General features: G+C 47.0%; 1 protein-coding gene across 1 annotated transcript in view; it reads left to right on the top strand.

Annotated features, from left to right (window-relative positions):
• LOC144173716 (uncharacterized) overlaps positions 1–27410 on the top strand; it is a 116708-nt gene that overhangs the window by 34976 nt on the left and 54322 nt on the right. The window contains exon 7 of the mRNA XM_077702331.1: positions 2967–3139. Coding sequence (XP_077558457.1) covers positions 2967–3139 — 173 coding nt within the window. The remainder of the gene's footprint in view (positions 1–2966; positions 3140–27410) is intronic.

Below are 27410 nucleotides of genomic sequence, written 5' to 3'. Positions count from 1 at the left end.
TTCACGCTGTGAAGGTGGTTGGACTGCAAGGTGTAAACGACACCCCGTACGATTACCCATGCGATGTGACTTGAATTCACACATGTGGCTCTACAAAGAGGGAAACCAGCGACTCTGGCAGCCGTTACCTGGGTTTCGCGGGGGTGGTGCCTGCGTAACCAAGTGACTGAATGCAGCAGAAACGGCAGAAAAAAAAACTGAGAGGAGTGTCTGGCGAAGGGTGAGAAGGATGGCGGCACGCGTGGTTATGGTGTTATCTCTCTCACTGTGTCCCCTCACTCTGCTTTCATGCATCGCCGCCAAAGAGTGCCCTCCCCAGACGATGTTCCGTTTGCTGCTAATCCAAACCACGCGAACGCTGTTATACATTATGCAGTGGTGGAACTGCTGCGCCAATTGCGCCAAGCTGCGCCAATGAGGTCACCTTGCTCCATGCTGCTCCAAAAGCGTGTTATTTTGAATATTTGCTCCATGTCTGCTCCAAAATAGTCAGCGGGTAATGGCGGTTTCTACCGGGAATGAAAACGAAACTCACGGCCGGACTGGAGGAGCGGCGAGCGCGCACTTTCATACGGCCTGCGCACCCAACAAGGAAACGATACAGCAGATTCTTGACAGAGTGAGGGCGCTTCGAACCAACCCTCTATAGAGTTCCTGTATATCGCGTAGCGGAAGAGTTGCGTGTCTGATTGCCACATGCCGCGGGTTCCAGTTCGACAGGGAAGCCCGCTTTCAGCGCTGCGCACAATACCCCATATTCAGTCAGTTCTGCTCAACTGGGCATCGGCGGTTGCGGAAGCGGTGGCAGCGGCGGCAACTCAGCTGATAAGCAGCCGACTATGGTGCGCCAGTTTTTGTTCGCGCCTATCGTCGCCACTCCTCGCCGCTGTCGCTAGCGCGGCGGCCCGGCGTCAGCTCCTACATACGAGACGGGTGGCTTTCCCGCACGACCTGGAACTCAAGATGGCGGATGAACGCGCAACTCTGCTCCCCGAGGGGAGTTATATACAGGAACTGTAACCTTCTACCCTCCCAACCCTCTTTTTTCTTAGTCGAAGCGTCGCCTCTGGCCGAGCGAGCTGGCAACGCTTGCCGCACGTGTTTTGGATCTGCCGCGAAATATCACCGGTACCAATAAATGCCTTCGCTGCTATATCTCACCAAAAAGAAGACTGGTTGTGCACTTCAGTTGCATGATTAAGAGTTTTAGCTGTATGTTTTTGACAGTGTGCTCGCTGCCAGCGGTCCGCTCAGCCCGACCGGAGCGTGAGCAGCAGAAACACGTTTAGCTAAGCGATAACCGTACCTCCCTCGGCGGGAAATCATTCGCGTCACTGGTTGTGCCCTGTGTGCGTGCAAACCAAGGCATCATCCGAAAGGAAAAATAAGAACTGATATTTCAGTCATGGAAAATGCCGCGTTTATGCCTGCCGCACCATTTTCATATAATACAGTCGCTGATAAGATATGAAGGCCTCGCATATTTTTCTTCATGTGCCCCGAGTTAAAATGTTTCTTTCAATTTTTTGATTAGGCGCTTCCGAGTTATAATGTTAGGCTGTTTGACCCTATTAGACCGAAAATTCAGAAGGGGAAAGGATTCGCCTATTTTAATGATGCACATCTAAATTTACACGGACAGGTATCACGTGTTGCGTGTAGCCACGGCAGGGTTAGGGCAGTGGCCAATGCGCGCGCGCCGCCGCTCTACCCCACTCGTGCCGTAGGTCAACCGGCGAAGGTTGGTTCGCAGCGCCACGAACTAGCGGCGGTGAAAGGTGGAAACTATACCCGAAGCGCAGGCCGTATGAAAGAGCGTGCCCGCCGCTCCTCCAGCCCGCCGCTCGACTCAGCCAAGAAGATGCTGAGCAACGCTGACCTCCTCATTTCAAGAGGCATGAGTAAGAAGTGCTTTGGTGATGTTCAGAGTGGTCAAAGTCTTTTGAAGGAGGGCCAGATGAAGCTATCGGAAGCTCTTTCAAAGCTTCATTGTTTGCAGAAAAGCAAGTAAACCTGTCCAGTGTCGTGCACAAAGCAGTGAGGCTCCTTGTACAATTGTTCTCTTGAATTAGTTTTTTTGTGCTTGAAATAAATTTTTGAAACAAAAACACCTAAGAGCTTCTTTGGGTGCTTTTATGGTCTGTATGGTTCTCTTTATTTTGCAGTTTAATTGCATGTCGAGGAATCGCGCTTGAATCTGGGTAGCAGTCCTTGCATGACAATTTAAGTGGTCCAAAATAACCTGCTCCAAAAGCTGGAAAGGGTGCTCCAAATCCACATTTTTGCTGCTCCAAGCACTGCTCCAAGTAGCCAGTTGTCTGTTCCAGCACTGATTATGCAGTTTGCACTTCACACGTGGGCTTTAAATGAGCACAGGTGGTAGACCGCTGCTGCACTTGTTTAGTACACCATCTGTCTCCCCAGTCTCCTTGTGTAGGCGTAGCTTAGTCGGTAAGACGACCGGCTGTCGCTCCGTTTCTCTATTCAGGTCCAGGTTTGATTCCTGGCGGTGCCACTAATTCCCTTCATTTAGCCTGCCGTTTACCGCTGACCCTTACATCAAAATTTTCTTGGCTGGTAGTCTCCTGGTGTCCAGTTCCAAGTGTGTTCACAGGATTCTTAACCGGTCACCTTTCCCGAGCCTTTCCCCTTGTGAGCAGGTACGGCCTCACAAGGACCACCCCTTGGAAGCTGCAGGTCCATACTGATATGTGCAGAACCGTTGTACAGTGTGGTGGTTCACTTGTTCCCGGAAGCAGTTCACCTTGGAGCAGCCTCCTCTCCGCTCCCATTGTTAGCAGAGCCACTGAAGTCGGTTGTCTCATTGCACATAACACTTGCTGCCCCTGTCGCATGTTCCTGTCTTTCCCCCGTAACGTCTGGCAGGGCACATGGAGTGAGAAAACGTGCCTGGGTGCCGTTGGGAAGACGCCCCTGTTGAAGGGCCCCCCCATGTGTGTGTGCAGGAGGAGATTCCAATGGAGCCCGTGGAGGGGGACGACATAATGGAGGAGCTGGAGAGGCTGGTGTCCCTGCATGGCATCAGGAGCAGGGCTGGAGAGGACACTACCTCTGCTGCCACCCCGCAGGGGGAGGGGCAGCCACTTGAGGGCAGGCCCGTGTCCCCCATCGTCCCTAGGTGAGCTCGTCCCACTGCTTAAAGGAGCCATGAAGAGAAAACAAAAGTTTGTTTTATTTGAAAGATTAGGTGTTTCATAGTACCCCAAGCACTTTCCCGGAAGCAAATGATGCTTTATTCACTGAGAAATAAGGCAATTTAAGCCAAAATTTTAAATCTCCCGCTAAAATTGAACATTCCGTGACGTGTACAATGGCGTCATAGAGCCGGTCCATGAAACAGATACTTAGTATGTCGACTCCATATAGCACCCACACGCGGGAGTCGATCGAGACGGCGGCCATTTTAAAAATACTAGTAAAACCTAGTGCACCCGCAGCCCTAGTCATGGAATCGCCTGATCCGGAGAACAGAACTCTCGCCGAGGAGCTCGGGCTTGCATTTAACAACCTCACACCACTAAAACGCTCAATGCTTCTAAGTGCACGAGCGGCAAGAGTTGTGGGATACGCGGTGGACGGGAAAGCGACCATTCCGCGATAGCCACAACAGACGAACGCCCAGCCGTCGGCACCGCTGCCTCGTCAGCCCCGTCGCGACGGACGAATATAGACTGGTACGTATGTGCCGTATTTTGATTACGGTTAATAATAGTTCAATTTCACTAGCAGTATCACTTATGCCAGTTGGCCGGTGTCGTGTATGGAAAGCCGTTCGCGCGAGCTCTCTGCTTCGACCAGAAAGATACGAGCGTCAATGCGCGGTGTTTACGGCATTTTTTTCCCCAAGGTCAGAGCGATTTGACGAAGTCTGCAACGAGCGCCAGCATGTCCCAGGAGTGAGCTAACGTAAGGGTCTCTGCCGTAATCACTTCCTCGGAAATGAAGCGAGCACACTCGTACTTCCTTTAGCTCTCTTTCTCCTCCGTTTGCAAAGTTCACAAAACGTAGCCACTTGCTTCGCCTAGGTTCGTCGTTGGGCAGCACATGAAAGGAGATCTCTTCACCGGCGGGGATGTCGCACTCCCTCGACGATTTGCCCGTACTACATGGGCATTTCAAAACGCAGCAACGAAATTTCATTGTAAAGTACTCGAACAAACTGAAGTTTTCAGTGGTTGTAAACTGGAAACGAGCTCCTAACAACAGCAGCAAGCCAACACCATTCGAAACTTACGCGACGACTGGCACTATCTTGTCGCTTCTTGCTGTTCCTTACTCCCCTCGTTTCTATTTTTACCTTTGCTGGTTGGCGATATGACGGCCAACCTCCTGTGAAGGGATTACGATACGAAGCAAGGTCGCGGCTGTGCGTGCTGGAACGGTTCGTTGGCCCCGAAGAGCCTCGAACCCGAAAATTCGTCTGCGCGACGGCGAGATGTCGAGCTCGGCCGGCGCTAGTTTCGTACGCATTGGCGCACACGCTTGTGTGTTCGTTCGGACCTTCAACCGTTTACTCCACCGTTCTTTGTCATAAAAAGATTGTGCAGTATGTTTCACGGGCATTTAGCTCGCTATGCAAACTGTAAGCCCTGCCTAACATGCGTTTGCTTTTGCCGGCCTCCGCCAATCGCAGAGCATTCCCAAGTGACATCACAGGTTCTGTTGCGGAAAATGAGCTGGTGGGTCGCATGGTCATTTCCTTTTTTCCTAATTATGTAGCTTATTTGAGCGAAGTTTGCGTTATAAGTGGTGTCATTATGGTTCTAACGAGGCAATCTTTCGAATGAACCAAACTTGTGTTTTCTCTTCATGGCTCCTTTAAACAGGACTGCTGTGTGAGTGAGGGCTCTCAAGGGCTGCACCATTACAAGTTCCGGGCTTAGCTGGATATCAACAACAGTGATAGATCTACCACGGTGGTGCTAGGGCCCAGGATGGGGCACTCACATCACCTTGGGCCCCGAAATAATTAGTGGTTTCTTCTTTCTTTTTTAGGAACTTGGGATTTAAGTTAGTGTCACAGATTATGCGAGAGTGTGCTAAATATATTAGGCTTGTGCGAATAGTGATATTTTAGTTCGAAGCGAATTCGAAGCGAATAGTCCTAGGGGTCGAATACTTTCGAAGCGAATTCGAATAGCTGTCAGGTGTCACTGAGAAATTCCGGTAAAAAAGTTCTACAGTAAAATCTCGATGATACGAATATCGCGGAACCGCGAAAAATATTCGTATCATCCGAAATTCGTATGAACCAACACAGACCAAGAAATTGAGCATTGAAAAAAGTTTTCGTTTAATTCTTTTCGTACTTTCGCATGGAGAAATCCGTGACGTTTTTCTGCTTGTTCTTAACCTCCGTGTCGCCGAGCGGTAATTTCTGGACTTTCGTCTATGCACTCGCAGTGCCCAAGCTCCCTACAGGAGCGTTTTTGCACGCGATTCATGCGCGTCGGCGTTGCGCGCGCGATTTTAACGCCCGCCTCGGCGATTCCGCGCTCGCAGTCGCCTGTGCCTCTGTCAGAAAATGACGCGCGTGGCAGTGGGAGGAGCCTGGCGCCAATGGGAAGGCGTGCACCTCAGGGCGGCAGTTTCGAAGCGCTCGAGACAGCTGGCTGGCTCCACAGGAGATGTTTAGGCTTAGCACCCCGGCAGATATTTCATAGGCGCTTTCACTCGCGGCGCGGATGATTTATTATAGCACCATTTTCGCCCGCATTGTTAGCTCGTTTACCGCACAAGAAACTTCGTGTGTGCTTTGAGCGGTATCTTAAGTAGCGGTTAGAAGCGGTGGCTCGAGCGCCCCGCACCACTTCGCTACCGAAGGTGCCGCCTGGTTGCCGCGTCCGGCCGGCAGCGTGCGGGTGGTTTTGCGGCGGCGTCAGTGCGCCTGTGGAGTCCGCGGCGCGTTTTCGCGAACAGAAAACAACAGCCCGGCCGTTCTTGGAGAAAGAACCCGTACGTCACCGTCTCTCGCTCGTTGGTCAGTCGGGCGCCTCGCCGGCTCGTTTGTATCATCCGCTGGGCCGCGCAGGCCCGTTCGCGAGAGCCGAAATTTTTTCCCATTGTTGCAGTGGGAACAGTTTCATTGTTTGAAACAGGAAACAGGAGTCTCGACTACCCTGCCGAACATGCGCGAAGGCTGCGACACAGAACAGGGCTGCGACGAAGCGACAACGCTTTGAATGTGGCTTAGCTTGTCTTGGCTCCACATGTAGTCAAGATGTAGAACTGATGTCGATGGCACTGCGGCTTGCCTAACGAAACCGAAACTTGAACGAAGTTTTGATATTCGTTCATCCCGAATACTTCGAAATATCGGAAATTTTAAATTCGAGTCGAAGCGAATTCGAATACTGTAATATTCGTTCGAATATTCGAAGCGCCCGAATATTCGCACAAGCCTAAAATATATTAATTTAAGGGGGCACACTGGTCTTAAACCAAAAAACTTCATTCTTACAGTTGTGATGATGAAAATGGGGGGACGTGTAGCTTTTCGTTCTGACTGTGCATATAAAACTTGTTTCTGTGTAAAACGACTTATTCAAATTTATTAGGATTTTTTTGTTTGGTTTTTTGGTGGCCTTCATAAAAAAACTGCTAAAGGAATGCAGCTGAACAAGGTACCAGTGAATTGTGCACAAATCAAGGAGTTCTTAGCCCACCTGTCGCCTAAGACCGTCTGGTAGGGTGGCATTTACCTTATATCCCAATCGTACGACACCCTGGTCATACAATGCTTTCGCATGGTCCCTTGAACAGTGTATTATCGGGATCCCACTGTATTACGGCCAGGTCGGAAGAACCAGCTTTAGAAGAGCACAAACATCGCCTCCTTAAACGATATGCTGGGAGCGTGAGCCAGAAACCTCCTGCACATCCCTCTCCCAATCTCCTTCCACTACTTTTGGTGGCCAGCATCTCTCGCGGGAGCCACTTGACACAACCCGCCACTGCCATGGCCGGCTAGAGTGCAGGCACGCCGCTGCTGCGGGCTTCGCTGGGAGCACACGGCAACCCCACACTTTTCGCCATAGCTTTGACAAGTTTTGAATTTGCCGGTGCAACCTATCAGAACATAATTGTGTTGTGGGGTGAAACAACTTGAAATAAAACAGTTTTGGTTTTTAAGTAGAATGTTTATTCCTTACGGAAAAGGTGAACACTGCCAATGACATACATCTAGTCCGCTTATAACAATATCTAAGGGCCAAGGAAATTTAATCATTATAACCGATAATTGTTATAAGTGGATTGTAAAATAAAAAGACTAAACAGAGCTTACAACATTTTATTTGCATGCGAGCTAGGTCATACTACAGTCTAGTCCGCTTATAACAATATCCAAGTGCCAAGGAAATCCCATCGTTATAACCGATGATTGTTATACATAGGTATGCGGGTTGCTAAGTAAAAAGACGGGGCAGAGCTCATAACATTTTACGGTATTTGCATGCAAGCAAGGTTGTACTGCTACATATTTGTGGAAAAGAAGCCATACTCCGTCAGCTATATGTTGGTGCACATCTTTTTCAAGAGCATCTATAGGTGGTTCACCTAGCTGAGCGAAGGGTCCTTGGTGGAAACAAAGTCCCTGAGGGACTATCATGCGTTGGGCCTCCTGTGAAGGTGCTACCCGAGTAGGCTGTGCAACTGCGTCGTCAGAGTTGTCACTGCCACCGCTGCCCGCAGCACGTATCCACGCAACAATCACCTCTTCAGTGAGGCACTCAGACGTTTCCAAAACATTGGCCCTGACGTCTGATCCGCGGAAAAACGGAGGTAGTTCAATGAAGAGGCACCCAGTCAAATTCAAAGCAGCAGGCATGGGGACGGGGCCAAAGCGGCGGCATCGGGAGGGGTGTTTGGAAGAACTGTGCCCCTCCACCTCTCACTTCCTCGTAAGCGGCGCAGTTGACTCGTTTTCTGAGGGGTGGACGGGATGCAAGGCGCATCGCGGTGCATGGTGTCGGCGTGGTTGCTGTGGTGGCAGCTCGCATTTTTGGTGCTTGCTGTAACCGGATTCAGTCATTATATTTGACAATGCGGCACTGGAGCATTCTAATAAGCAGTTTATTTTCCCATGGAAAGCATACAAAAGCGGACGGTGCCATACCTGTTCATCGTTATATCCAATATATTGTTATGAACGGTATCGTTATAAGTGGGCTCGACTGTACTTCTCAGTTGCAGAAAAGAAGCCATAGTCGGTCAGCTTTGTTTACTGCACATAAAGCTGGTGCACATCTTTTCCAAGAGCATCTATAAGTGTTTCACCTAGCTGAGCGCAAGGTCCTTGGCGGAAGTATGTCTGTGAGGGACTGTATTGTCCGTTGAGCCTCTTGCGAAGACACTACCTCAGTAGGCTGTGCAGCCACGTCGTCCGAGTCGTCACTGTCACCGCTGTCCGCAGAGCGTATCTGCGCAATGGTACCCTTTAATTGAGGCACTCGGACGTTTTCAGAACATCGCCCCTGATGTCCCTTCAACAGAAAAACAGAGGCAGTTGAAGAGGCACACTGTCAAATTCAACCTTAAAAGCGGCGCACACACGACACAACAAACGAATGTGCGAGCAGGCGTGGGGACGATGCCAAGCTGCAGCGCTGGGAGGGGGGTTCAGAAAGAAAACTCTTCCCCTTCTCCTCATGCTTCCTTGTAAGCCGTGCAGTTGACTCGTTTTCTAAAGGATGGAAAGGATGCGAGGTGCATCACGGCTCACGGCGCATGCTGTCAGCGCGGTCTGCACGGAAAGCCGGCGGTAGCTCGCATTTTTGGTGCATGCTGTAACCGGATTCAATCATCATAACCGATATTGCGACACTGGAGCATTGTCATACACGGTTTATTTTACCATAAAATGTATACAAAAGTGAACAGTGCCATAGTTGTGTATCGTAATATCCGATATATATATATATATATATATACATATACATTCAGGGGTGAGACAGCTGCGCTTATTGTGCAGTTTTGATACCAATTGGTTTTCCTGCGCCGGGCTGCTCCAAAAGCTTGAAAATTGCAAAAATTGCACCAAACTGCTCCAAAACAGTCAGAGAGCCCAGGCTTTTAACTCTTCTTCAGTTTTAGTGGAGAAAAATGCTTACTGACGACATAATCTTCCCGAAATGGTGCTGTTTGTAAAGGTTTAATTGATTGATCATTCAATAAAAAAACCCACATTGCCCCCAAGATATATATAGTTCTTTTGAAAGTCACAATGTCGGTTTGCACATGTTATATTCTTTGCGTTTTCAAAGTTTTCCCATCGAAAAACATTGCAAAGTCCTGTAGAAAAAATATGTACTGAGGCGACAAACTACTTCTGCAAATAGATGAAAAAACGACAATTTTTGGAGCGCCGTATCTCCGGAACGACGTTAGTGGGCGCCGCCATCTTTGTGTGGTGAAGATTCGAAAATATGGCCGCCTGGCGAAGCAGTTGCTCGTGATTGAGGCACAGTGCTGTTTGTTGATTTCTACCGTGGTTGTGGTATGGGGGTGGCTGGGTCTACATTCAATCGTCTGATCTGTTGCGGAAAGTTGCGTGACTCGAAAGACGGAGTTCGTCTAAAACAACGTGGTGCTTGCGAATTCACTGTGTTTCGGCCCTGAGTGTGAGGCGCAATGTGTGCTTGAAGTGAAATTTCCGACTCATTGGGGTATTATAAAACGCTCAGTTATTGCTGTTTTGCGAGCGGCGGGAATGGGACTATCGACAATGCAGAAGTGGCGGGGCAGGCTACATCGGCACAAAATGTTCAAGCAGTGTCCGATTGCGGGACGGGCTATTATTGCAAGCTAGTAATATTGCAATGGTTCATCTATCTGAAGTGAAATTTAGTGCCAAAAGGGAGGTAGCTATACATACCAACGTTACTCAAATTACGATCGTAGTGAATGTGCACTGTGGGAATTGAAATGGGAGGGCTTGGGATGGGGTGGGGAGTGGGGGGGGGTGCGCTGACTGTCACGTCGCTTTGCGCAAGCTTTGCCTTGGCTCTACACTTGTGCTTAAAGCCGAGTCTGAGATTACAAAAATAATAATTTAGGCATTCACATGATAATAAAAATGCCTTACGATTGCTTAGTTTTTCAATTCGATATTTTCAATGAAGCTCCACGCTATCTATGCATAGAGCCTAAGATTTTAAAAATGGTTTGGTAAAAGGTATTGCAGTTTGTACCTTGTGATACTCTGGTAGAAAAAACTTTATTGAAAGGCTGTTTCAGTGTTACGTACATTCAAAACTTATTAAAACGTGCCCCCCCCCCCCCCCACCCCGAGTTGCCAAAAATTTGATTTTTGAGGCTTCTAAGGTCACATAAGATAAATGTCGTTCCTCTGCTCCAAATCAAGGTTCTTCTGCTCCAAAATCAAGATTTCGCTGCTCCAAAAACTGCTCCCAAATCTGATTCAGCTGTCTCACCCCTGTATATACATATTGTTGTAAACGGTATCGTTATAGGTGGACTGAATTGTAATTGTGACTGTATATCTTCTGAAGATGGTAATAGTCAAGCTAGGAATTCGCTGATGCAATGTTTGGGAACATAATTCCATGGTGGGGTGAAAAAACTTCAAATAAAGCAGTTTTGGCTTTAAGCTGCCTCTTTATTCATTACTGAAAAGGCGAAAATTGCCAGCGCACTAATTGCGAACATATCTTCTGGTAATTCAGCTTTCAGTTAGGTGCCTGCTGCCAGGTGAGTTACTTGGAATGTTTGCATTGTGTGCTAATGGTCTGTAACTGGCTTCACTGAACGGATTGGTGAGAGTAATACGTTTTGCTGTGGGCCACAATGCACATCCAGTCAGACAAAGAAAGCATCAGACGTTTCTATTCACGAAATATCTTCAGACAGCGGTTTGCATGAAATGTGGCGGAAGTCAATTTCAAAAGAGGACTGGGTCTCTAGCGTCACGTCCAATTACTCTGTTGTATGCAGCCTGCACTTCCACGAGACATCAAGAAGCAGTTGTTGGAGCTGGACACTGAACACGCTGCACCCAGCATGTTCAGTGAACTGACGTCGGGCGCTGTACAAACAGAAGCTAGGAACAGACCTTAGAATCCGGAAGTGCAAACGAGAGCCTAAGTTGACTTGTGCGGAGGAGAGGCCTGCTGCAGGTTCAATACACGACGGGGACATTGCAAACGCTGGATCAAATGAGCATGGATCCTTTGATCTTGTGCAACAGCTCACAGACGTCGCTCATGATCATGATGAAGCAACGAATGCTGCAAGAAGCGTCGAGTATGCATTCACTAGTAATGCAAGCAACCAGGCTGCTGATGTGGTTTCTGCAGCGACCCTCTTCAACAGATAGGTACCTGACGTTCAGGGTGGAAGGACATGAATTGTCCTTGAACATGTGGTTGGTCAGTGGGCCTGCGTGTCAAAAATCCACTCACGGCCTAAAGGACAAACAAGTCCAAACTCCTAGTAGCATAAGGTGTTGCGTGTGACGAAACAGGGTTTATAATAAACGATCGTGTGCAACTCGGGCCCTAGAGAATCCATGCTTGTCGTTCTTGTATCTTGAGCACAAATGATGGAGAGAGATGAAGTGCGCACTAAGACAGGAAAACTAAAGATTGCAGCAGATGCATATAAACAGCAGCTGCAGAAGCTTCGAGATGGATCCTGTGCTGGAGCATTTCTAGAAGTGGCATCCGACACAGAAAGGGGAGATACGAAGGTCCTGTTGCTCCGGACCAAGTAAGGAACTACAAGAAAAAGAAGCCACAGTAGTAGGAGACAACAACACTGCATTGTCGTTCGAAATTTGTCAGCGAAAGCCTAAACTGCGTACCAACCGAAAACTTCTTAATAAAGGAACCCTGCAATAAAACCTTTCTGAAGTATGTCGGCGCGGTATCTGGGGAAGTTTGGTTCAGTCACTTATTTATTTGTTTATTTATTTATTTTACCCTCAGGGCCAGAGGCATTACAGAGGGGAGTGGTTGCAAGTGAAAAGAATACAGAATGCAAATACAGTCTAATTGTTAATAAGAAAGGTACATGACGGTGCTCCTAATATTAAAGAATCTTTGCTACGCATGCGCGAAACAGATGGTTATCGGCAGTTGTAACAATATATTCAGGAAAGTGGTTTCATTCCCAATGTTGCTTGGCTGAAAACCCACTTTGTGACGATGATCGATGCGAGAAGAAAGGTACAGAGGCCGGGGGATTAGTTCATCGCGAAGAGCAACATGATGATAAAGCTTATGAAACCAGGTTAAGCGAGAAATCTTTCGGCGAGATGATAAGGATGGAAGCCCAATGTTTGACTTCATGGCACTTATACTTGCACGTCGGTTATAATTAGATAGTATAAAACGAACACAGTTGTTCTGTACCAATTCAAGTGCGTTAATTAGATTAGCATGGTGAGGGTCCCAAACACTCGTAGCGTATTCCAATTTTGGTCGAATTAGTGTTTTGAACAGTAGTAATTTAAGCTCTAGTGGTGCGTTATAGAAGTTTCGTCGTAAGTAACCTAAAATGCGGTTAGCGGAGTTTATTATATTTTGAATATGAAGGGACCAGGTCAGGTTACTTGTTATGTGGACACCTAAATACTTATACGACTCTACAGCTTCTAACGGAGTCTTGTTTAGATAGTAACAAAATGTAGTGGTATTAGTGCGAGATATTCACATAGCTTTGCATTTGTTAATATTTAGTTCCATACACCATAAATTACGCCAGTTAGCGACAGCATTGAGGTCAGATTAGAGAGGGGTATTGTCATGATCAAAGAGTACTTCATGAAATACCTATTACGCAGTCATCAGCAAAAAGGGGTATGTTAGAATTTACAAGAGAAGGGAGGTTATTAATGTATATTAGAAATAAGAGGGGGCCAAGAAGCGATTCCTGGGGTACACCTGAATGAACCTGGCCGGGTAGAGAGTTATGAACGTTGGCTGAAACGAACAGTAATCAGTTAGGTAGGAAGCATTCAATCCACTTTAACAAACTGGAGTCAATATTTAGTAGCTGAAGCTTATGAAGTAGTAATTTATGAGACACTTTGTCGAAGGCGTTCCAAAAATCTAAAAAAATACAATCAACACACGAAGAACAATCTAAAATGCTATGCAGTCTGTGTGTATGATATGAGCTGGGTCTTGCAGGAATATGATTTCGAAAACCATGTTGAGCTGGTGGGAAGAAACAGTTACTTTCAAGAAAACTTACTAGGTTTGTAAAAATAACGTGTTCTAGTAATTTACAACACACACCTGTAAGGGAGATAGGTCTGTAATTCATGGGGTTATTATTGTCACCTGATTTATAGACTGGGACTATCTTACCAATCTTACATAGACGGTAGTGAAGACGAGTCTATTGATTGTTGAAAAATTCTTGTTAATACTATTAAACGTAACGCGCTGGTATTTTTTAGGAATTTTGCATTGATACCAATAATGACCAGGTGAGGAGTGATTAGGCAGAGTTTCAATGAGTTTAGCAATACCACGTACATCAACGACCACGGGAGTCATAATAACGTAATCATAATGATGCGTGATAGGGAGATTGAAGTCAGAAGTTCCAGGAAAATGCTTAATAAAGGTGTCATTAAGGATAGAGGCACAATCGCTGGCAGGAATAGGGTTCTTAAATGAGTCAAAAAGCGTAATGGAATTGTTGGTTGGGGGGTTAATAACACGCCAAAATTTTCGTGTATTAGTTGTCAGCATAGAAGGTAGCACACAAGTTAAGAATTTATTTTTTGCATAGTTGAGTGCTGATATGTTTCTGAGGCCAACTTGTAAGCTGTCCAGCGTGCTTCACCAGCGGCAAGTTTCGCACGACGATACATACGCTTCTTTTTGTTAGATAAGCATTTAATATGAGCGTTGTACCATGGCACGTGTAGGTACGTTGTAGGTGATGGTGTGGCTTGGAAGGGACTTGACAATTAGCTCATGAATTTTAGTGGCAAAAATGTTCCAGTTAGATTCCACTGAGCTATTATCAGTCTTAAAAAAGGGATCAATATCAATGAATGTTGATAATTCGTTATTTATGGCAGCAAAGTTAGCTTTTCCGTAGTCGTGAATTGTTTTCGTGGTTATGCTCACTTTTGGCCTGGTTACATTAGAGAAAACGTAAGCAAGGAGTGATCACTTATACCAGGGAGATGTGAAATCGAGGAAATGAAATTGGGTCTGCTTGTTAAAACTAAGTCTAGAATATTGTATGTTAGATGAGCGTTTGGTAGGCTGTGCTACTAATTGGTATAATGAAAACATAGAGCATAAGTCAATGAAGTCATTTGCTTGCGTTGAGAATGGTGACAAGGATGGTGGCTGGGTGTTCCAGGTGATATTAGGAAAATTGAAATCACCCATTAAGGTTACCTTGGAGGTAGGGAAACGAGTGTAAACCAGATTAAGTGCGTCATGCAATTCATTAATGAAATTACAGTGGCTAGAATAGGAAAGTGTGATGACTGGGCCCTCTCCCGCTGTAGGAGGAAAATCCAGGTGGCGCTGTCGCACGATTATACGTTCGCTGCGACGGCGGCGGAATATGGAGTACGAATATATTTTCTTTCATGGCTATTTTACTTGGTCGCGCAAACTGAGATGCAATGAATGTCGTATTTTAAAGTACTACAATCGAAGTTTGAAGCCGACTCGGCGCACTTTGACAGCCGAATATAGCCGGCTGGCTCGGACACTTATGAAGCAAATCAGAGAATTGGGAACTGGTAAACACGCATTTTATTTTCGACGTGCTCGTTACAAACAGACAAAAACTACTCACTTTTGGTGAATTTCTCATGATTCGTTCATAATTGCAAAGGCTCGAAGCCATCAACTTTCTTTGCTCAATGGGCCTTGCCTTTTGCTGCTATTTCTTTGTGTGTGTGTGTGTGTGAAGAAATTCAAGCATTTCGACGTTCGATTCTGCTCGACGTTCGATTCTGCTGTTACGTAAGGCAATTGAGCTTTAAATGCTTCTTCCTTTCACAAAAAGGCATGCCTTCTCCTTTTTCAATGCCTTCGTGAAAAAGTGCAGCTAGCGAGGACCAAAACGAATTTGATAGTCATGGACGGGGAGAGTGGCAGGCTTCTTCAGTAGGTCAGATGTTTCGTAAATGCTTCCAATGTCTGCAAGGGTACGTGTACGGGCTTTGGCTTTATCCTGCGCAGTGCGACACACGCTGTAAGGTACTGTGAAGGGCGAAACACTCAGCGTGTGGTTTCCCCCACGTTGCCGAAGGTCAAGTTCTTCACAGAAAAGGAGCATGGGGCTCTTCAAACTCTGCACTCACAGAGGAGTCACCATCCTTAGCGTTTTTATTGCTGGTGGGGCCGCGGGTGCGCTTCTCGCTTGACACTTCCTGCTCGGGGAAGTTGTTTCGGCTGGTACTTCGGAAGATTGGAAAATTGCGTGGGCACAGCTTCCGGGGGCAACCGAGGCCTGCCCCTGTAGATTGAGACAACTTCTCCGTTCACGGTATGTTCAATGTGCCGGGAGATTTACCTGACGTCGAAGTATAGCTCGCACATAGCGGTGTTTTCCTTGAGCCGCTTCTCAGTACGTGGTATTGCTTGTCGCCACTGCGCCAATATAGACGCGCGTTCTTCGGAACGTCAAACAACGACAGTTTCTTTTTGCAGGACTTGTGCACCGTAGAGCGGCCCGGCACAAAATTGTGGCTCTGCTTTGGCGGCAGTTAAATCTGCTATGGCACAGGAAACAAGCGGTGCTTCTCTCTGGTCAAAGCAGCAATCGTATTGCAGACGATCCGCGCTCGCCTCACCAGGCGACGTGTAAACGATCGCGCGCGCCCCCTCGCGGATCCCTATCGGCAGCTTCAAAGCGCCTCATAGGCGCTGCATGCCGCTAATCACACTTTCCTATTCTAGCCACTGTAATGAAATCACGCGAGGAAGACGGAGGCCGGTAGCAGACGCCAAGAATGATTGTATGATGACTGAGAGTTAGTGAAACCCAGATAATTTCCAGATCACTGTGAATGTGTATTGGTGAGGACGAAATATTTCTTGAAGTGGCCAACAGGACTCCGCCACCGCGACGCGCAGTTCTGTTGCAACAGTATATGTTAAAGCGAGATGAGGTTTCAAAAATTTCGTGGTCGCAGACATGCTCGTGAAGCCAAGTTTCAGTTAATGCCATGATGTCAGCTGAGCAAGAGTTGACAGCAGCTGATAACTGTTGATGTTTGTTGAGCATGCTTTGTACATTGGCAAAAAGAACAAGATACTTGCGGTGAAGAAGTTGATTGTGATATCTTGCCACTTCCCCTCGCGCTTTCCTAGCTAGTGATGGGCTGCGGAGGCTCTGTGCTCTGGCTCACGGGTTCATCGCGCTGCTCAATCTGTTGAACGCTATCAGTGGTTGCGTCGTATATGAAACATTTTTTGTTGACGAATAGTTTGTTGTGACGTAGTTGAAATTTAGGTGATCCAGGAAAACTTTTACCGAAGTTTAGTAATTTTTTACGGGCATTACGGGTAGTGAGAGAAAAATCTTCACTCACAGTAATGTTATTTTTTAGCTGGGTACGAAAGAACAGGGTTTTCTCTTTAACTTTGTAGTTAGAAAATTTAGTCGTTATTTAACAGGATTTTCCTGGTGAGTATGCACCTAGACGGTGAGCGCATTCAATACGACCTGTAGGGAATGAATCAATAAATTGTGTTAGTTCTGTCAGTAGTTTTAATTCAGTTTGTTACCAACTTCCTTTAGAATCAGCAATACCACGATCTGTCCCCGAGTTTATCCAAGCGAGATGTTAGAGTGGTATTCGCAGTTGCAAGTTGTTTGACAGGCTTCCATACGTGAAAGCTCCTGACCGAAGTGTTCAAATGTTCCCGATTTTTTTTCCAGTGCATCAAGTCTGTTGTTTATGCTGGCCATTTCACCTTCAATGCTTTTCTGGAAAGTTTTAATTTCCTTTACATTGGCAGCAAGATCCTCCTGACACTTAGAACTTTGCACAGCACGTGCATGCAGGTCTTTCAACAATTCAAACATAACTTTCATTTGTTCACCGGGATCATCCGGCAATGATTCAGTTTGCAAAAGCGTTTTCGACCGAGTGCCAGGGCCAGGATTGCTCTTGACGCCTCCAGAGTGCAATAATAAAAAAAACATTAAAATACAGTCGCACACAATGTTACGCAATGTCCATGGGCACGGGAACACCAGCAAACATATGTCATCACTTTTTTTAGTATGTAGGGAATATTGATTGCGCACCTGCAGCAGAAAACCGGGTTGTTTTGGAGCCATGCCGTAAGCACTGCTCTTGTGCCCACTGAAGTTCCAGTTGCTGAGCCGGCTATTTAAGTTTGAAGCAGGGAGAGTGGAGGTTGTCGATTGGGCTAGTGATACGTAGACTGACTGGGCAGTAGCCGTTCCGTCCAACAGCGGCGCACAGCCATGGTATAGGCGATCTGGGCAAGGCGAGAGCAGAGGCGTAGATAGCAGTTCGGGATCCACAGGAGAAGCCAGTAACGGGGCGATGAAGGCAGCAAGCAAAGCCTGCAGCAGAAAAACGGGTTGCTTTGGAGCTGTGCTGTAAGCACTGCTCCCGTGTCCACTTAGTTCGTTGTCGCCTTGAAAAAAGTTGAACTACATGGCCTTGAAGCGACTCAGTCTGAAGTCTGCTCACTCATCATGGATGGAATGAGAATTCGGCAGAAGCTGAAGTACAGCAAAGAGGTGCATTCATCGGTGACTTTGACATGGACTCCGAGCCACAGCGTCTTGTTCTGAAATGTGACAACGAAATCTTGGCAAATTCACTCTTGTGTGTTCTGCTGTCCAGCCTGCATGCCAGGTACAAGATACCTGTCGGGTATTTTTTCACAAAAGTGTGCACTAAAGAGCAGCTCGCAGAAGTAAGCCACTGTGTCATCCAGAAGACAACATATGTCGGCATCAATGTCATCTGCGTTGTCACCGACAGCCACAGGATAAACGTAGCGGCCATGCAAATTTTGCCCGGTGTAGAGGCAAAGACGTGCTCCACACCCTGCTGATTCCACAAAGAACATTTTCCTTCCTTCAATCGGAGCCACATCATTAAGGATGTGAGATCTCAATTTCTTGCCAAAGATATGGACGGGGAACAGGAAATCTCATCAAAATACCTGATAAAATTGTATAAAATACAGAAGACTTTGACAGTGAAGCCTATTAAATTCTTCACACGGAAACACCTGTACCCACTGAACATTGAAAAAGTGAGCATGACATTGGCGGTGCAGCTTTTTTCTTTTCCAGTCATTTCTACCCTCAAGTGCTTGAAAGACCAAGCAGGCCACACTGCCAACATGGAGTTCGCGTATGCGGGACCCAGCATCAAGTTCCTTGAAGTAATACAACAGTGCAGTGGTTCACAATAATGGACGTGAGCAACTGTTAGTAGCACATTCACTGCAACAACAATGATGCTCGTCATTTCACTGACACAGACGATGGGAGGCTAATTTTGCTAGACGTGTAGTTTACTGCATACATTGAGGACCTGAAGGGCATGAGCAAACCTGGCCACTTCTTCAGTAAAGAGACATACCATGCCCTGACCTTTGCCACCAAGTCATCGTGGACTGCGTTTGTTATCAGCAAACTGTGAAGAAATTTCAGTTCATCCCCACCGGGAAAATGTCCAGCGACCCAGTTGAGTCCATGTTTGGCTTCCTACACCGAAGTGCTGGATGCAACAATGCACTAAATGTCAAGAGTGCAATCTATGGCCTCAAAAAAATGTTGACGACGGGTATCATGGTGGCTTCCAGAGACAGCAACGTTCAGAGCTCCAGCCAACTCCTGGCACTTGAGCAGAGACGTCAAGCAAGCACGGACGTTGCTGACAAGCTCCTGGACACTGCACCACGGAGTTTGAAAGAACACTGCCTTTCAGAGAGACCATTAACCCTGAATACCGATGTTGCCAGCCTTGCAATGGTCGGAGGCTTCATTGTTTGGGCTGTAAGTGAGCACATACCCTGTGCAGACTGCATCGCAGTGCTTCAGGGGCCAAGGAGCAGCACTCCCCACCTTGGACTGATGAACCATCAAGACCGTGGTGGACTTTTTTTATCCCACACAAGAGCTCGTCAAGCTTCTGGTAGTATTTAGGTTTGTGACTGTGTGCTTTCGCATTGACGGTTTATCTCGAAGGCTTTTGAAGTTTGTGTGCAGAGAAGCATCCGATTCATTGAAAGCCCCCCGGTATTGAGCTGTGGCAACCAAGACCTCGCACACCGTAGGAGCCTCCTTGAGCTCGTCGCCAGGAAATTCATTAAGCCCCTTCTAACAACCTATGCTCAAGGAGCAACTGACCTAAGTGCTTCCATTATTAAGGGGACATGCTCCTCCAAACAACTTTTTTTTTAATAATGAAGTTAGGAGGCTGAAATTTTCACATATTGTAGAGATTGAGCTCCTCTGGTCATATATGCAATCAGATTTCGAATAGCTGCTCCGGATAAAATGTTATGCAGCATGACTTGCAGAAAAATGGATTTTTTGTGCACACTTTCTTTTATTGGCGGTGAGCGCGAACACAGGCGGCGCTGCGAAGCGCGCCTCCGTGACGTCAGCTTAGGGACTCTCGCATTTGTCGTCTGCTTCACTCAGGATCGCTCTCCCTGCTGTTTCTTTGCGCTCGGTCAACATCTGATGCTTGTCCGCACCAGAATTGGCGTGTGGGTAACTTTTTATCATAATAATAGGCTTAAAATCGCATACACTAGCTCATGGTGCCAATTAAAGTATAGTTTTGGATACCGCTATGGGAGAAACATTGCCGGCGCCACCCCATTCCTTGCAAAGCCGGTCCTGTGCGGAGCGCGAAGAGTCTGAGCTGGGCGTCAGCTTCTCAGTTGCGCACTCTTTCGAACAAAGCGAACAGTCAGCTGCTAATAACCGACGACAACGAAAATGGAAGACCAAAACAAATTCTAGGCCTTCAGGGCTGTCGGCTTTGGCAGAAGGCATCACGATTCCCGGTAATCATATGTAAGGTAAAACGGTTTTTGCAACCTTGCCGAACGCTCGAACGCGTTTTGTCACATCACTTTACGTTGTCAAGGCATGAAAGTTTGCCGACATGCACTATAGACTGCAAAAACTGTAGGTTGAGCTCCAAATAACCCAGTGTGTATATACGCGCGTGCTGATTCTATAGCAGGCATCTAACCAGTATGGAGGTTTATTGAGCAAAACGAGTCACGTCTTCGTTAAATTTTGTTCTTCGTTAAATATGTTTGTTAAGACCTGGAGGGATATTTCGGAACATTTTGCACAGCCATATCTTCCCGATATTCGGATATGCGTTATAGGAAAACTGCACTCAAGAGGAGGAGGAGGAGTAAGGGGAGGAGGGGAAAACTTTGTTTAACAATTAAATCGATCTGGTTAGTGAGCCGGGTCCTCAGTCCAGGACAAGAGAGTAAAAGTAATTTTCTTCAAATCATAGAACGCCATCCCGAGTAGAATAGGATTTGTTCTTCGCGCCTGGAAGGGTTGAAAAGCAATAAAGAGCTACTTGGAATTCTTCTTCGGTTTCGAGTCTTGTAATATATGCAGGTATACTATTTATTACGTTAGTTAGCGAGTATATCATGCCTTCAACACCGTAATCATGTCATCATTGTTCGATTTGAGAGTCAGTTCGTTATGATAACGATATAATTACGATAGAAATTCGGAGCACAAAAGCCGCCTTCGAGTACTGTGGACCACGTTGTTTAGGGCGCGATCGCGGTGGCGTAGCAGAAACCTTCTCATTGTATTTGCATGTGAATAAACAAAGCACGCTGCGGATATGCACCTTCTTGCATGCAGCCGTAACGAAAGCCAATTTGTGAAGAAGGGAATGTATGCCATACAAAATGAAGGAAATATCCACACGACCTTTGTGAGGCTCCCAAACATCCCGAAACCTCCTAATAAGAAGTTGGTGACGGCGCAGAAAAATTAATGCGTTGGGCAGAAAAAAAAAGCAAGAAACGTTAATCCGATACAAGACAACAACGAAAGAAACAGAAGAAAGCCGCTTTATTTCCTGCTGTGCGATGAGCGTGTAGAGGCCGCTGCTTGGTACGTAGTATTAGACTGTTGAGTCTTCATAGGAGCATCTAAAAAATACTGCAGGGAAGCTTACGCATTTTGAATACTTATCGAGAAGCTCTGATCGCCGATCCTCGCGAATAAGCAAGAAAGGACGAGTTACACACGATCTCCTGACCGATACTCTGAAGAAAGTTGTTCTCTATATCTTCGTGTGTTGCAAACTTGTGGGGGATACAGCTTCAAATTATTCAGATGTGTCAGAAGCTGGCAAAATGACTGAGTCGCTAGAAATACGCTTTTTAACGCACTAGAGCAACGAAGCGGGCGATTTCTAGCCCAGGCACTGTTGCCCCTCACAAGCGGAGTGTAGCAGACGACAGCGGCGCGAATCCCTAAGCCGACGTCAGAGCCAGGGGGCGCCACTCAAAGATCTCACCGCCAATAGTAAAAATTTTTCCTGAAACTTTTAAAATAGCCTAGGTGGTTCCTTAGGATCTGCAGAGTGCACAAAACTACCTGAAAAAGCCTCATATTCATTTTCCTCACCACGAAAAAAAAATGACTGGTAGTGTGCCTTTTCTTGTTCTGTATATTTTTGTTTTATGACCGTCAGAAATATCTAAGGACACAAATTGCATAATGAACAAGATTTGTGCACTCTACATGTCATAATGAACATCTGTGCAAACTTTCATCGTGATACAACAACTTTAAGTGGGAAAATAAGTGTGCACAAACTCAGAAAACGGACAAAAACATAAAACTGAGAAAAACGCAATTGAAAGTTTATTTCTTTGGCAGATTCAGAAATTCTTGCTCAAACAACATGAAACTTGGTGGGGATATAGTCTGAAATGTCCACATTGAGGTACTAAAACTAGAACGCTCCTGCTGCATAAGTTGCACCCTCACGGTTCTTGCGGGTGGAGTCCTCGGTACAGGCCCATTTCACCAGGCTGTGGCGATGGGACCTAGCCGCAGCAGTCAGCCTGGCAAACATCTGCCTGATCTTCCGCTGGTCACTTGCACTGCTTAGTCTAACCAGTTCTTCTGAAGGAAAGATTCCCAGTTCTTGGAGAACTTGCTCAAAGCTAGTGTGGCCCCTGTTGAACCACAACACCGTGAGAGCAGTGGCAGTCTCCACTACAGTGAACTGCAGGTTGTACGATACCGTCCTGTGCCAGATGCGCAGTGCTGCTTCTGTCTCCAGCTGCTGGTACGCAGCCCTCTGTCCTGGAAAGTGCTGAAATTGTAATGCATTTCACCGGTTCAATCGCATCTTTTTTTTTATTTATAACGTCTTGTTTCACCCAGTTCAAATATGCTTTTCACATGTATCTTTCACATCGATGTCACATGCAAAATTAAAGTATAAAATGCAGATGAGCGAGACATAGTTCAATACAGTAGTGCAACAATTTTTTTTCACATATTTTGGAGCCTGGGTTCTAAGGCCGTGCTTTGCTTCTCATTTGGAATAAAGAGATCGTTGCTAGTCTCAGTGTGTTTTGGATACGAGTTAGTAAAGGGGTCCAGTAGAAGTCTTCAAGCTCCAGGGGATGGTCACTCGGTTGGCTCTGCGTCCACCCGAAGCCAGCAACCACAGCCGGAGCTATCAACTATTGATCAGTAGCCATACTATCAGTTTAGATAGACGGTTTGATGAGAATCCAACTGATCATACAAAAACTTGTGCCCCATTAACGTCGACAATCGTGACTTGCACACAGCTCTTGATGGCCAGCTGTCTTCACTAACAATGAGCACTGCGCTATCAGTTGCTGACTATTATACAGGGTGTCCCAGCTATCATGCACCAAGATTTAAAAAAAGAGAAATTGCGTAACTCGAAGAAAACCTAGTGCATAATGTTTCCAGTACTGTGAAGAAGCGGAGAGTAATTTTTTCGTTAATGAGACCTAATTAATCAATTGTCATTAATTATCTAACTCGAGAAATACTGTCCTAATCACTAAAGTGTCAATGAGGCACTTGTAGGTAACCACGATGGGCATCTAACTGCGGTATTTTCAGCGATGAACTAATTGCGTACTTATTTATTCTGACTGATAAAGGAAGCCCGCGAAATATGAAAAATACCACGTGACGACGCTTACGCGCGCATTGTAAAGCAGCGTCCTCAAACAAAGCTGATTGAAAGCAACAGCTTCGCGTGTTACCCGCCCGAAGAGACAGCGCATCACCTTGATAATAGCATGAATGGAAGGAGCAGCAGCAGCAAGATCCGCGGGACACGTGTGCAGATAAGGAACATACTCGGTCGCGATTTCTTCTTTCTTTCTATTGCCTATTTCATTCTGGCTAACTCAGAGGCAGCCTGTTTGAGGGCGTTGCTTTACGGTGCGCGCGGAGGCGCCGTCACGTGGTATTTTTCATATTTCGCGGGTTTCCTTTATCAGTCAGAATAAGTGTGTACGTAATTAGTTCATCGCTGAAAATGCCGCAGTTAGATGCCCCTCGTGGTTACCTACAAGTGCCTCATTGACACTTTAGTGATTAGGACAGTATTTCTCGAGTTAGGTAATTAATGACAATTAATTAATTAGGTCTCATTAACGAAAAATTTACTCTCCGCTTCTTCACAGTACTGGAAACATTATGCACTAGGTTTTCTTCGAGTTACGCCTTTACTCTTTTTTAAAATCTTGGTGCATGATAGCTGGGACACCCTGTATAACTATTGTTATGGTACTGGTAACAGCCATTTACACCGATGCTAGAACAATAATTTTGACAGGCGATCATCATGATCGAAGAACACGAATTCAGTGAATGGGCACAATAGGTTTGTCTCGTTTAGAAACATTATTAAGGAACGTCTGAAAATGATCTAACAGCTGGAAAAGAATGTATAGGGAGGCGAAGCTAAAGTTTGCCGGGCGAGGGAAGCGCTGCCCTCTCCCCGGAGGGGGAGTACGCCGGGGCGGTGGCCTATTCGGCACGTGCTTTTTTCGCTGCGCGCGTGCTGCATTTCTCGCGCTAGTAAGAGGGCTGGGTAAAATTTTCTTTCGACTTATGAAAGCATACACATTAGCCCGTGTCCAGCAAGTTCGGTTTACACGTAGAGTAGCTACTGAGTTCACTTTTGTCGACGTTTGTCTTGTTGTCTGCTACAGACGCGCCGCCTGCTTCCCGCTGCTCGACCGGCAGACTTTAAGGGGGGAAACGCGTTGTTCGGCGGTCGTCGGTTGCTCTTTTCTTCTGCAAGGCGACAGCCGTTCAGCTGGTCACAGCGTACTTTTCTCTTGTTTGTTACTCCCTTCGCGTGCTCGCGCTTCTGACATCCGGACTTTCTGGACTGCAGAAACACTGACGCTTGCAAGAAATGTAAGATAAACGTGATTGATTATGGTTAATAGGTTATTTCTTACTCTTGAAACAATCAGCTGCATCTTATAAAAACGCATTAGAAAGGCACACGCTAATTAAGGGGTGCGCTGACAGCGCCGCATTTTCATTTTACTTGTCCTTGACCCCCGCAGGGGGCATCTGCTAAAGCAGATGTTTGCGTGTACTGTGCGACACCACGGACCCCGAGCACCCACGTTTAGCCGTGCGTGGCAGCGCCGTGACCGGGGAAAAGAGGGTCCTGGTGGTTGAGCCGACGCCGAGTGCTTGGACCTTTAAGGCCCCTTGGCGGAGGCAACACACCACTTTGGCCTCCGCTTCCCGTAGACGGCACCTCCGGTCTGACCCGCCCGGGGGGAATCGGCAGTCGCCTTTTCCTGTCCTTCCCTTCACCTTTCGCTTTCCTGTCTCCTTTCTAACAACTTTCCTGTCGTCTCATTCTTTCTTAGTTTCCCTTTTTCCTGGCGGCTAGGGTTAACCTTGTGTGGCGGACGACCCTGAGTTCAGCCATATTAGGTTATAGTCGTGGTGTACAGCTGGCGTGGGCAGGACTTGCTCGCGAGTTCCTGTCCCGTCCCCTTGTTGGGCTCCATGGTGGGCGGCTGGCACCATGGCCGAACAGATTTTTCATTTTATGGCTTCTTTTTTTCGCACAACTGATCCCTCTCGTAAAAGAGGGGGCACCGACGTAACTGCTAAGTTTTTCACAAAGAACGTTACGAACTTCCCACGCTTCCACGTGGTTCACAGCAACGATGAAGAGAAAACTGCCCGACTTGTCTCGCCATTTCTTGTCGCAAAAACCCTAACTGCCACCATTGGCGAAGGCTACAAAGTAAAAAAACTAGCTAATGGAGACCTCCTACTCGAACTGCTCTACAAACACCAGTGTGACAAACTGCCAGGACTAACATCTTTTGGTGAGATCCCTATAACTATAAGCGAACACAGGTCACTCAACACGGTCCGCGGAGTCATATCCGATGACGACCTAAAGTACGTGTCTGAGGAGGAACTTCTCGAAGGTCTGAAAGAACAGAACGTCACAAATGTGTATAGAATCAAAATCAGAAGAGAAAACAAAGAAATCCAGACTAAACACATGGTCCTTACCTTCGCATCCAGCATACTTCCAGAATCCGTAGAGGTAGGATACACAAAAATGAAACTGAGACCGTATATTCCAAATCCTCGCCGATGCTACAAGTGCCAACGATACGGTCACGGCTCGCTAAGCTGCCGGGGCCAAGACACCTGCGCCAAATGTGCCTCCAATGAACACCTTACTGAGAACTGTGAATCCGAACAACAACTGTGTGTGAACTGCAAGGGCAACCACGCAGCATACTCTCGTGTTTGCCCAGCGTGGAAAAAAGAAAAAGAGATCATCACGCTGAAAGTGACTGAAAACCTTACATTTCGTGAAGCACGGAGGCGACTGACACCAGCGCATACCCGATCCTACTCCGTTGTGGTGCAACAGGGCGCGGCATCACAGCTGTCTTCGGCGCCTGCTGAAGCCACACAGAGTGAGGCTGAAGCAAGGCCCCCCGCGCCCCCGGTGGAAGCAGCTAGTGCTGCTCCACCACCCCCAAAGCGGGCTGCACGGACCCCTGGTTTGGCAGTCCCGAAGACCTCTGCCCACACGGCTAGGTCCAACACTTCAACACCCGTGCATTCTGCACGAACCTCCAGCGTCTCGGAGGAGACAATGGACACAACTGAGGGAGGTTCTCGGCCGTCTACTTCGGTGGTGCGGCGGAACTCCCTTGAAAATGGAAAGAAAGGCAAAAACCGTATCACGGGACTGAAAACGTAGTTTTCACCTGATACAAAAATAACATGGCATTCCTAGTCCACTGGAATTGTAGAGGACTTTTAAATAATTTAAATGACGTGAAAGAAATATTCGCGACTCATTCACCTGCAGTCTTGTGCGTTCAAGAAACAAACTTGGGTCTTAAACATAAGAACATACTGAAAGGATACCAGGTCTTTCGTTGTGACCGAGAGCAGGCGAATAGGCTCTCTGGTGGTGTCGCCATAATTGTGCAAAATGGTATTGCAGCTAAAGAACATAAACTGAAAACTAGGCTAGAAGCAGTAGCTGCCACCATGCTTGTATTCAAAACAATCACAGTCTGCTGTGTGTACTTGGAACCACAACTCACGGTAACACTGCTTGATTTAGAAGACCTAGTAAATCAGTTACCAGAACCGTTCCTAATAGTAGGTGATTTTAATGCCCACTCATCCTTTTGGGGAAGTGAAAAAACTGATGTAAGAGGCCAGATTTTAGAAGATTTCATTTTGACCAATAATAGAGAGTTTTAGCAGTACGTTCGTTACGTTCGTTCCGTTGCTACCGGGTTTACCGGGACCCGACTGCGCATGCGCGCGTACGTACCGGGTTCTTTTCGTAGAGTGAGACGGAAAACGTGTTTTAGCACTCCGTAGTGTCGTACCGTTCGTTCCGTGTGACGGCTGATTAGCCGAGTAGTTGCAAAAATCCGCACGCTAAAAATACGTAAATAAACAACGCAGTTTCCCCTAAAGCATTGCAAATCTAAAATAAATCGCGCTCGGCCGGACGCATTGTGAGGCAGGGGCTGCGGTGGCGGCGACGGCACCAGAGCGAGCGCAGGGGACGACATGGTCGCGCGCCGTTCACGTGGAGGAATGGCCTTGGCCTTGCCCGATTGAAGCGCTAGACACATGTACGATTGGTACACGCGATTCGTATGCGACTGATCGTTACGACTGTCACCACGACTAGTCGTACGCGTGAATTTGAGACACATGGCCCGATGCGGGTGTGCGATGCCTCGTCGGCGCCGCTCCGCCCACTGTTTTTGCACCATGGTCAACTACGACGATCGCTGAGCTGAATTTGTAGATTCCGCGGGTTTGTACGCAAGAAATGGATAAAGCAGGCA

Source organism: Haemaphysalis longicornis, unplaced genomic scaffold (assembly GCF_048455015.1).
Source record: "Haemaphysalis longicornis isolate Haplotype H1 unplaced genomic scaffold, Haemaphysalis longicornis Haplotype H1 scaffold_1, whole genome shotgun sequence".
Classification (NCBI taxonomy): Eukaryota; Metazoa; Arthropoda; class Arachnida; order Ixodida; family Ixodidae; genus Haemaphysalis; species Haemaphysalis longicornis.
This window is presented reverse-complemented; position numbering and strand designations above follow the sequence as displayed.